The following is a 12574-nucleotide window of genomic DNA, read 5'->3' as shown; positions in this document are numbered from 1 at the left end:
ACGGACGTACTGGGTGTCACACACAACGGTCCAACGACACGATAAACAAACCCAGTCCACAATAATAACATCCACTCCCGAAATCCAAAAGCCACAATGAAACAATCCCGCACAAAGAAGCGTCCGGGCTGGCTGACTAATAAAGCCACACTAATTAACAATTAACTGAACACAGGTGATACAAATAAACACATAAGGAGGGGGAGGAAAAAGAGTCAGTGGCAGCTAGTAGGCCGGTGACGACGACCGCCGAGCGCCACCCGAACGGGAAGGAGAGCCTGCCTCGGTTGAAGTCGTGACAGTACCCCCCCTCTGACACGCGGCTCCCGCAGCGCGCCGACACCGGCCTCGAGGTCGACCCGGAGGACGAGGCGCGGGGCGATCCGGATGGAGGCGATGGAAATCCCTTAACATAGATGGATCCAAAATGTCCTCCACCGGTACCCAGCACCTCTCCTCAGGACCGTACCCCTCCCAGTCCACGAGGTACTGCAGGCCCCTCACCCGGCGTCTCGAGTCCAGAATGGCCCGTATCGTGTACGCCGGGGACCCCTCGATGTCCAGAGGGGGGGGAGGGACCTCCGGCACCTCACCGTCCTGCAGGGGACCAGCTACCACCGGCCTGAGGAGAGACACATGAAACGAGGGGTTAATACGATAATAGGAAGGGAGTTTTAATCGATAACACACCTCGTTTATTCTCCTCAGGACTTTGAAGGGCCCTACACACTGCGGCCTCAGCTTCCGGCAGGGCAAGCGGAGGGGTAGGTTTCGGGTCGAGAGCCAGACCCTTTCCCCCGGTACAAACACGGGAGCCTCACTGCGGTGGCGGTCAGCGCTCCTCTTCTGCCTCCTAGTGGCTTGTTGAAGGGACTCCTGGACGGCCCTCCAGGTCTCCTTGGAGCGCTGTACCCACTCCTCCACCGCAGGAGCCTCAGTCTGGCTCGGATGCCATGGTGCCAGGACCGGCTGGTACCCCAACACACACTGAAAGGGGGACACATTAGTAGAGGAGTGGCGTAGTGAGTTCTGAGCCATCTCGGCCCAGGGAATGTATCTCGCCCACTCCCCTGGCCGGTCCTGGCAATAGGACCGCAGAAACCTACCCACCTCCTGGTTCACTCTCTCCACCTGCCCATTACTCTCGGGGTGAAAACCGGAAGTCAAGCTGACCGTGACCCCCAGACGCTCCATGAACGCCCTCCATACTCGGGACGTGAACTGGGGGCCCCGATCAGAAACGATGTCCTCCGGCACCCCGTAGTGCCGGAAGACGTGAGTGAATAAGGCTTCCGCAGTCTGTAGGGCAGTAGGGATACCGGGCAACGGGAGGAGACGGCAGGACTTAGAAAACCGATCCACAATTACCAGAACCGTAGTGTTTCCCTGAGAAGGGGGAAGATCGGTCAGGAAGTCCACGGACAGATGAGACCATGGCCGTTGTGGAACGGGGAGGGGTTGCAACTTCCCTCTAGGAAGGTGCCTAGGAGCCTTACTCTGAGCGCACGCATACCGAACAGGAGGAGACATAAACCCTAACGTCCCGAGCTAAGGTAGGCCACCAATACCTTCCCCGAAGGCTCCCCACTGTCCTCGTCACCCCAGGGTGACCCGAGGAGGGTAGGACATGAGCCCACCGAATCAGCCGGTCCCGAACACCAAGCGGTACGTACTTACGGCCCGCCGGGCACTGAGGAGGCGCGGGTTCCGCCCGTAACGCCCGCTCGATGTCCGAGTCCACCTCCCATACCACTGGCGCTATCAGCCTCGAGGCGGGGATGATGGGAGTGGGCTCGGTGGTCCTATCCTCCGTGTCGTAAAGGCGAGACAGTGCGTCAGCCTTTACGTTTTGGGAACCGGGTCTGTAGGACAACGTGAATCTAAACCGGGTGAAAAACATGGCCCACCTTGCCTGACGCGGGTTCAGTCTCCGAGCTGCCCGAATATACTCCAGATTCTGGTGGTCGGTCCAGATGAGAAAAGGGTGCTTAGCCCCCTCAAGCCAGTGTCTCCACACCTTCAGAGCCCTGACCACCGCTAACAACTCCCGATCCCCCACATCATAGTTACGCTCCGCTGCACTGAGCTTACTAGAGAAGAAAGCGCAGGGGCGGAGTTTTGGTGGCGTACCCGAGCGCTGTGATAGCACGGCACCCACCCCAGCCTCGGACGCGTCCACCTCCACTATGAATGCTAAAGAGGGATCCGGGTGCGCCAACACGGGAGCATCCGTGAACAGAGCCTTCAACCTGTTGAAAGCTCCGTCCGCCGCCGCTGACCACCGCAACCGCACCGGGCCCCCCTTTAGCAGTGAGGTAATGGGAGCCGCTACCTGACCAAAACCCCGGATAAATCTCCGGTAGTAGTTGGCAAAACCCAAAAACCGCTGCACCTCTTTCACCGTGGTTGGAGTCGGCCAATTACGCACAGCCTTTATGCGGTCACTCTCCACCACCACCCCCGAGGTGGAAATGCGATAACCCAGGAAGGAGACGGCTTGTTTGGAGAACACACACTTCTCAGCCTTGACGTATAGGTCATGCTCCAGCAGTCTGCCAAGCACTTTGCGCACCAGAGATACATGCGCGGCTTGAGTAGTTGAGTAGATCAGAATGTCATCGATATACACAACTACCCCCTGCACGTGCAGGTCCCTGAGAATGTCGTCTACAAAGGATTGGAAAACAGCTGGAGCATTCTTTAACCCATACGGCATGACGCAGTACTCATAGTGGCCCGATGTGGTACTAAATGCGGTTTTCCACTCGTCTCCTTTCCGAATACGCACCAGACTGTACGCGCTCCTGAGGTCCAGTTTTGTAAAGAACTGCGCTCCGTGAAATGATTCCACCGCCGAAGCGATGAGAGGTAGTGGGTAACTAAACCCCACGGTGATGGCATTTAGACCTCTATAATCAATACACGGACGCAAACCTCCCTCCTTCTTCTTCACAAAAAAGAAACTCGAGGAGACGGGTGAGATGGAGGGCCGAATGTACCCCTGTCCCAGAGACTCCGCGACATATGTCTCCATAGCCAACGTCTCCTCTTGGGACAAAGGGTACACGTGACTCTTGGGAAGCGCAGCGTTAACCTGGAGATCTATCGCACAATCCCTACCCGGTCGATGTGGTGGTAATTTCGTCGCTTTCTTTTTACAGAAAGCGATTGCCAAATCGGCATACTCGGGGGGAATGCGCACCGTGGAACCCTGGTCTGGACTCTCCACCGACGTGGCACCAATGGAAACTCCCAGACACCTTCCAGAACACTCCTCTGACCACCCCTGGAGAACCCCCTGTCTCCACGAAATACTGGGATTGTGCCGGGCCAACCAGGGAATACCCAGCACCACTGGAAACGCAGGCGAATCAATAATAAAGAGACTGATACGTTCCCTATGATTCCCCTGCGTCACCATGTCCAGGGGAACTGAGCGGAACGCCCAACTCTCGGGCGAGTCCGCGATCCATAAAGTTCCCAGCTGCACCTGAATCGACTAGTGCCCTATGCTGGGAAGAGGGGAAAAAATCAAGGAAAAAAATTGAGACAAACATGTGACCGACAGGGGGTTCTGAGTGAGTTTGGTGCTGACTCACCTGGGGTGATCGAGAAGCGTTCCGCCTGACATCTCGACTCCCAGACAGACCCCCCCAGCACCGATCGGCCGTGTGTCCTCTCCGACCACAGCTGGTGCAGGGGAGGCCTCCTCCTCCGATACCCCTAGGCGCGGCCCCTCCCAACTCCATCGGGATGGGAGCCGGGGCGCTGGGTGGTGGAACGCACAGGACCCTCTCCGAACGCCCGCGGGCAGCCAGCAGATTGTCCAGTCGGATGGACATGTCGATAAGCTCATCCAAAGACAGAGCGATGTCCCGACACGCTAGCTCCCTGCGGACGTCCTCCCGGAGACTACACCGGTAGTGGTCAATAAGGGCCCTGTCGTTCCACCCTGATCCCGCGGCCAAGGTCCGGAACTCCAGCGCGAAATCCTGTGCGCTCCTCCTCTCCTGCCTGAGATGAAATAGTATCTCACCCGCCGCTCGGCCCTCTGGGGGGTGGTCAAACACGGCACGAAAACGACGGGTAAACTCCGGGTAGTGCTCCTTCGCTGAGTCCGGGCCATTCCAGACTGCGTTGGCCCACTCCAGAGCACGACCCGTTAGGCAGGAGACGAGGACACTCACCCTCTCCGCTCCCGAGGGAGTGGGGCGAACAGTGGCCAGGTATAGCTCCAGCTGGAGTAAGAACCCCTGGCACCCTGCCGCCGCTCCATCATAATCCCTCGGGAGCGTAAGACGGAGCGCGCTGGAGCCGGGGGATGGAGAGTCCTGTGGAAGGGGAGCCGAAGGTGGAGAGAGGAGCCCACTCCTCTCCCATCGCTCCATTCTCTCCATCATCTGGTCCATGGCTGATCCGATCCGATGGAGGACGGTGGTGTGGTGGAGAACCCGTTCCTCCATCGATGGGAGAGGGTTGGCTGCTGCTCCTGCTGACTCCATTTTTGGTGCGGGATTCTGTAACGATCTGAGTGTCAGGAGGTGCGAAGTCAGACGCAGGAACAGCAGAGCTTCAATATGTTGAGTCTTTTAATACTCAACTTGCAAACACAATGTCCAACACGGACGTACTGGGTGTCACACACAACGGTCCAACGACACGATAAACAAACCCAGTCCACAATAATAACATCCACTCCCGAAATCCAAAAGCCACAATGAAACAATCCCGCACAAAGAAGCGTCCGGGCTAGCTGACTAATAAAGCCACACTAATTAACAATTAACTGAACACAGGTGATACAAATAAACACATAAGGAGGGGGAGGAAAAAGAGTCAGTGGCAGCTAGTAGGCCGGTGACGACGACCGCCGAGCGCCACCCGAACGGGAAGGAGAGCCTGCCTCGGTTGAAGTCGTGACAGTCCATTAAGGTACTTAACACTGTGTTATAGTCTCCTACCATAATGATTTGATAATTTGTTGCCTGTAAGTTTAATAAATTGGTGTAAATATTTTTGAAGAAGTATGGATCATCCTGATTTGGACCATATAGATTAATGAGCCTAATCTCTTTTTCGTCCACTTTCATATTCAAAAAGATCCACCTTCCTTGCGAATCATTCCTGACTATTTTCACATTCAGATCAACATTTTTGTTAATTAATATCATTATACCTTTTGAGTTCCTTTGTCCATGACAGAAAATGATTTCACCACCCCATTCTTTTTTCCACGCAACTTCATCTAAGGATGTAGAGTGAGTTTCCTGTATACAGTATATGTTATATTCCTTTTCTTTTAGCCACGTAAAGACTGATCTTCTTTTTTTTTTACCTTCTAAACCGTTACAATTATAACTGGCTATACTTATTTCACCCCTTACCATTACTAGATACTATTCTCAGTCTAAATTGACCATAAATAGTGCCTGTAGGTATAGGTATACTGCCATCAGAGGTATTATGACGGTCAAAATTTGAGCTTTCAAATGTCTGATATTTAGAATTCAACAAATAGGTTCTAGCAATAATTGTTTTATTCCCTTGCCTGTTTGCCTGTGAGCCAGTGCCACAGATGTTAGCAAATTGAGACAAGGTATTATGTGTGTAGTAGGTTGATGTGTATGATACTGGATGTGATTTAGTGAGAGTTTGTACGATGTCTGTATAAGAGTAAGACTATAATGTGTGCTGTCCAAATTAGAGGTCGACCGATTATGATTTTTCAACGCCGATACCGATTATTGGAGGAACAAAAAAAGCCGATACTGATTAATCGGCCGATTTTTAAAATGTATTTCTTATAATGACAATTACAACAATACTCAATGAACACTTATTTAAACTTATATAATAATATATAATATATATATAATATAATACATCAATAAAATCAATTTAGCCTCAAATAAATAACGAAACATGTTCAATTTGGTTTAAATAATGCAAAAACAAAGTGTTGGAGAAGAAAGTAAAAGTGCAATATGTGCCATGTAAGAAAGCTAACGTTTAAGTTCCTTGCTCAGAACATGAGAACATATGAAAGCTGGTGATTCCTTTTAACATGAGTCTTCAATATTCCCAGGTAAGAAGTTTTAGGTTGTAGTTATTATAGGAATTATAGGACTATTTCTCTCTATACGATTTGTATTTCATATACCTTTGACTATTGGATGTTCTCATAGGCACTTTAGTATTGCCAGTGTAACAGTATAGCTTCCATCCCTCTCCTCGCCGCTACCTGGGCTCGAACCAGGAACACATCTACAACAGCCACCCTCGAAGCAACGTTACCCATGCAGAGCAAGGGGAACAACTACTCCAAGTCTCAGAGCGAGTGACGTTTTAAATGCTATTAGCGCACACCCCGCTAACTAGCTAGCCATTTCACATCGGTTACACCAGTCTAATCTCGGGAGTTGATAGGCTTGAATTCATAAACAGCAGAGTTGCTGGCAAAACGCACTAAAGTGCTGTTTGAATGAATGCTTACGAGCCTGCTGGTGCCCACCATCACTCAGTCAGACTGCTCTATCAAATCATAGACTTAATTGTAACATAATAACACACAGAAATACGAGCCTTAGTTTCCGGATTAGACCATATTAATGACCTATCATCTCGAAAACAAAACATTTATTATTTCAGTGAAATACGGAACCGTTCCGTATTTTATCTAACGGGTGGCATCCATCAGTCTAAATATTCCTGTTACATTGCACAACCTTCAATGTTATGTCATAATTACTTAAAATTCTGGCAAATTAGTTCGCAATGAGCCAGGCGGCCCAAACTGTTGCATATATCCTGACTCTGCGTGCAATGAACGCAAGAGAAGTGACACAATTTCACCTGGTTAATATTGCCTGCTAACCTGGATTTCTTTTAGCTAAATAGGTTTAAAAATATATACTTCTGTGTATTGATTTTAAGAAAGGCATTGATGTTTATGGTTAGGTACACGTTGGAGCAACGACAGTCCTTTTTCGCGAATGCGCACTGCATCGATTATATGCAACGCAGGACACGCTAGATAAACTAGTAATATCTTCAACCATATGTAGTTATAACTATTGATTGATTGATTGTTTTTTATAGATAAGTTTAATGCTAGCTAGCAACTTACCTTCTACTGCATTCGCGTAACAGGCGGGCTCCTCGTGAGGCAGGCGGTTAGAGCGTTGTACTAGTTAACCGTAAGGTTGCAAGATTGAATCCCTGAGCTGACAAGGTAAAAATCTGTCGTTCTGCCCCTGAACAAGGCAGTTAACCCACCGTTCCTAGGCCGTCATTGAAAATAAGAATGTGTTCTTAACTGACTTGCCTAATTAAATAAAGGTGTAAAAAAAATAAAAAAATAATCGGCGTCCAAAATTACCGATTTCCGATTGTTATGAAAACTTGAAATCGGCCCTAATTAATCGGCCATACCGATGAATCGGTCGACCTCTAGTCCAAATAAATAATAACTCTGCCAATTTGCGTGGTTGAGTGTCTTTGTGTGTAATATGTAGTGCGTATAGGCTTAATATTCATGATGATAATTGTATCCATATCGTATCACCGTCAAAGTTGCATCATAATTACATTATTGAAAAAACACATCCCAGCATTTCCATAGCAATTGACGTTTCACATGATCATGAAAGAGGCCTTGCATTACTTTAGAGACGGCTTCACTACAGTACAAATGCATTCCGTACAATATGTTATTATTCCCCAATGCCCCTATTCTGATATCTTCCCCTTGCTTGTTGTAAACATATATAAACGTGTAGACAAATGCATAAAAAAGACAAACAAGAAACATTAAATTAGAAAACATTTCTCGACAATAGAGGGAGAGAAGAGAGAGAGTGAGAGAATATAGCGAGATTAGGTGTGTGTGTGTATGTATAAATCCATATGTGTAAGCGAGCATGTAATTGAGTACGTGTGTGTTCATATCCACTTCATAGTGTTCAGATATTTTTACAGTTCCCATACTTTCTTAACCTGAAGTCCTTGTAGAATTTAGTACAGCCATGGTGTTATGGAGCTGTCTCGGAATACAGTAGCTGTCCATGTATAAAGGGTTTGTCCACAATGTGAAAGACACGCTTACCCTTCTCCCTCTGTTGCCTCTGTACCGGATACAGTCTCTTACGACATTTGTTTATCTCCCTTGGAAATTGGTCATTGAGACCGAATTTGGTCCCTTTTAGTTCCGTTCCCCTGCTTTTGATCAGCTACTTTTGTTGGTAGTGTTCAAATTTTGCCATGATCAGTTGGGGACCCTTGGTCTTGTCGCTCTGAGCTCCAAGTCTGTGTACTCAGTGGAAAGCCACCTTGTTTACAGTCTCTATAGGAAGTTTCAAGGCAGATTGCATGAATTCTCTGATCGCGCCCTCTGGATTATTGGATGCGTCCTCAGGAATCTTAGAAAAAAATAGATTTTCACCCATGCTACGACTTTGTATGTCTAGTAGCAACTCCTTCATCAACCTGCTTTCCCTGAGTAGACAATCCATGTTGGAATCCATGTTGGAATGTTATTTTTTTTGTTCTCTCCTTGGAGCGAGAGAATTTCACTCTGGCTAAACTCCAAACTCCCCCTCAGCCCTGCTACCTCCTCACACAACTTTTCCAGTGTTGCATGTATTCCAGCCAGAGCACTAGCCTCTACTTCAACGGTAAGTAAATCGTCCGTGTCTGTAGATGAATCTGTTTTTCTTTTTTGGGGGGGTTAAAGTTATTTTGTGAGGTAGTCGGATCTTTCCATGATGGAATATGTTGTTCCTCCATAGCGTAAAGCTATTGGTACTCGTCGATTTCCCTCAGGATCTCCTTAGTATCCAGTTTGGCTCTTTACTGCAACCAGTTGTTTTACGAAAAGATAACAATGAGTCTTTTCCAGGACGACGACAGGTGTCTGTAGTACAGCCAGCTAGCACTCGCGGGATCCACGCAAAAATACGTTTGGTATTTTTACATAAATTGTTATGGCTGTATTGATGTTAAAAACCCAATAATGTTGTGGGTCCATCAGACCCGCAAACACTGGATGAATAACAAAAACATGAACACCACACAAGGGTTAAAAATGTGCTTAGAGTTTAGAAACAACTGCATTTTTGATCTGTTTTGAGTTGTGTACTAAGAGCTGTGAAAATGTACCGCGTGCTTGTGAAAGCTGCACCAAAGTGATACAAAAAAACTCTTAACGGGAGTAAAGCTTCCGTAAGCGTGAGACAGATGTATTGGTTCTTGCTAAATTAAACACCTCCTCTCTTGCCGATAGGCTTGGAAACATCTGTCTACCAAGGTGTGTGAGGTCCTAGAGGAGCTGCGAGCCGTGCAGGTAAGGTGTGTGTGTGTGTGAGTGCCTTCTGCTGTACCAGAGACATGTGTGGGGCTTCAGGCAAATATGCCAAAAGAAAAACGCCTTCAAGCAGCACATCTGTGTGTGAAATTCTGTGACACACTCACATCTGTCCAGCATTTTGTTATATGCTTTTTTTTATTATGCTACCAGGCATCACACCGTATTCTCTTTTGAGAACGGCTGGAGGCTATATACAGTTGAAGTCGGAAGTTAACATACACTTAGGTTGGAGTCATTAAAACTAGTTTTTCAACCACTCCATAAATTTCTTGTTCACAAACTATAGTTTTGGCAAGTCGGTTAGGACATCTACTTTGTGCATGACTCAAGTCATTTTTCCAACAATTGTTTACAGACAGATTATTTCACTTATAATTCACTTATAAGTTTACATACACTAAGTTGACTGTGCCTTTAAACAGCTTGAAAAATTCCAGAAAATGATGTCATTGCTTTAGAAGACTCTGAGAGGCTAATTGACATCGTTTCAGTCAGTTGGAGGTGTACCTGTGGATGTATTTCAAGGCCTACCTTCAAACTGTGCCTCTTTGCTTGACATCATGGGAAAATCTAAAGAAATCAGCCAAGACCTCAGAAACTTAAATTGTAGACCTCCACAAGTCTGGTTCATCATTGGGAGCAATTTCCAAACGCCTGAAGGTACCACATTCATCTGTACAAACAATAGTACGCAAGTATAAATACCATGGGACCACGCAGCCGTCATAACGCTCAGAAAGGAGATGCGTTCTGTCTCCTAGAGATGAACATACTTTGGTGTGAAAAGTGCAAATCAATCCCAGAACAACAGCAAAGGACCTTGTGAAGATGCTGGAGGAAACAGGTACAAAAGTATCTATATCCACAGTAAAACGAGTCCTATATCAACATAACCTGAAAGGCCGCTCAGCAAGGAAGAAGCCACTGCTCCAACACCGCCATAAAAAAGCCAGAGAACGGTTTGAAACTGCACATGGGGACAAAGATTGTACTTTTTGGAGAAATGTCCTCTGGTCTGATGAAACAAAAATAGAGCTGTTTGGCCATAATGACCATCGTTATGTTTGGAGGAAAAAGAGGGAGGCTTGCAAGCCGAAGAACACCATCCCAACCGTGAAGCACGGGGGTGGCAGCATCATGTTGTGGGGGTGCTTTGTTGCAGGAGGGACTGGTGCACTTCACAAAATAGATGGCATCATGAGGGAGATCAATTATGTGGATGATCAATTATGTGGATATATTGAAGAAACATCTCAACATCAGTCAGGAAGTTAAAGCTTGGTCGCAAATGGGTCTTCCAAATGGACAATGACCCCAAGCATACTTCCAAAGTTGTGGCGAAATGGCTTAAGGACAACAAAGTCAAGGTATTGGAGTGGCCATCACAAAGTCCTGACCTCAATCCTATAGAAAATGTGTGGGCAGAACTGAAAAAGCGAGCAAGGAGGCATACAAACCTGACTCAGTTACACCAGCTCTGTCAGGAGGAATGGGCCAAAATTCACCCAACTCATTGTGGGAAGCTTGTGGAAGGAAGGCTACCCGAAACGTTTGACCCAAGTTAAACAATTTAAAGGCAATGCTACCAAATACGAATTGAGTGTATGTAAACTTCTGACCCACTGGGAATGTGTTGAAAGAAATAAAAGCTGAAATAAATAATTCTCTCAACTATTATTCTGACATTTCACATTCTTAAAATAAAGTGGTGATCCTAACTGACCTAAAACAGGGAATTTTTACTCGGATTAAATGTCAGGAATTCTGAAAAACTGAGTTTAAATGTATTTGGTAAGGTGTATGTAAACTTCCGACTTCAACTGTAGAACCAAACTTGATGCAATATATTCTCAAAGAACACACATGCCGACTTTGCAAAGATGAGGAAAAGTAATTTGCCAACCTTCATAGCTTGTTTTTTCATGAAAAGTTCAAGATGTTATAAATCAAGGGAAGAGTAAGACATCTCTCTATCTCTCCCCCACTTTCTCTTTCTATCCCTCTTTTTTTTTATCTCTCACCTCTCCCTCCCTCTTTGTCAGGTCTTTCTGAAGAGTGATAACCTGTGTCTGATGGGAGGGGATCATGTGAGGAGGAGACCCACCCTCCCTGCTGCCCACATCCTGGCCATGCACATCCAGCAGCTGGAGATAGGAGCCTTCACTCTGATCAGCGGTGCCTATAAGTGGCCAAAACTTAGGTGAATGAGCGTAATGCAACATCTCAGGGCCAGTTTTCTGTAAAGAGATTAGGTCTAGTCCTAGAGTCAAAAGGATATTCTATGGAGAATCTGAATGGAGAATTGTACGTGGTTTAAGTCCAGGACTAGGCTTATTCAGAGTTCGCGGAAACTAGCACATAAAGTCCTGGGCCTGTATTCACAAACCATCTCAGAGTAGGAGTGGTATTCTAGTATAAATTTAGTCTTTTAGATCATAATGAATAATATCAAAAAAATTTACTTACACTATATATTCAAAAGTATGTGGACACCCTTTCAAATGAGTGGATTTGGCTATTTCAGCCACACCCATTGCTGACAGGTGTATAAAATCGAGCACACCGCCATGCAAACTCCATTGACAAACATTGGCAGTAGAATGGTCTTACTGGTGAGCTCAGTGACTTTCAATGTGGCACCGTCATAGGATGCCACCTTTCCAACAAGTCAGTCAGTTCGTAACATTTCTGCACTGCTAGAGCTGTCCCGGTCAACTGTAAGTGGAAACGTATAGGAGCAACAATGGCTCAGCCGCGAAGTGGTAGGCTACACACGCTTACAGAACGGGACCACCGAGTGCTGAAGCACGTAGAGCGTAAAAATTGTCTGTCCTTGGTTGCAACACTCACTACCGAGTTCCAAACTGCCTCTGGAAGCAACGTCAGCACAATAATTGTTCGTCGGGTGCTTCATGAAATGGGTTTCCGTGGCCGAGCAGCCGCACACAAGACTTCGGTTGGAGTGGTGTAAAGCTTGCCGCCATTGGACTCTGGAGCGGTGGGAACACGTTCTCTGGAGTGGTGAATCACGCTTCACCGTCTGGCAGTCCACCGTACAAATCTGGGTTTGACGGATGCCTGGAGAATGTTAGCTGCCCCAATGCATAGCACTATGGTGGAGGAGGAAAAATTGGTCTGGGGGTGTTTTTCATTGTTCGGGCTAGGCCCCTTAGTTCTTAACTCTACAGCATACATTGTAGACAATTCTGA

The 12574-nt window shown here is 47.1% G+C and overlaps 1 protein-coding gene across 1 annotated transcript in view; it reads left to right on the top strand.

Annotated features, from left to right (window-relative positions):
• The window catches only part of LOC139570702 (kinase non-catalytic C-lobe domain-containing protein 1-like), an 85159-nt gene that overhangs the window by 67100 nt on the left and 5485 nt on the right, over positions 1–12574 (top strand). The window contains exons 28-29 of the mRNA XM_071392825.1: positions 9281–9340; positions 11407–11564. Coding sequence (XP_071248926.1) covers positions 9281–9340; positions 11407–11564 — 218 coding nt within the window. The remainder of the gene's footprint in view (positions 1–9280; positions 9341–11406; positions 11565–12574) is intronic.

This window comes from Salvelinus alpinus, chromosome 3, assembly GCF_045679555.1.
Source record: "Salvelinus alpinus chromosome 3, SLU_Salpinus.1, whole genome shotgun sequence".
In the NCBI taxonomy this organism is placed as follows: domain Eukaryota; kingdom Metazoa; phylum Chordata; class Actinopteri; order Salmoniformes; family Salmonidae; genus Salvelinus; species Salvelinus alpinus.
Note: the sequence above shows the minus strand (reverse complement) of the source record. Positions and strands in the feature narration are given on the sequence as shown.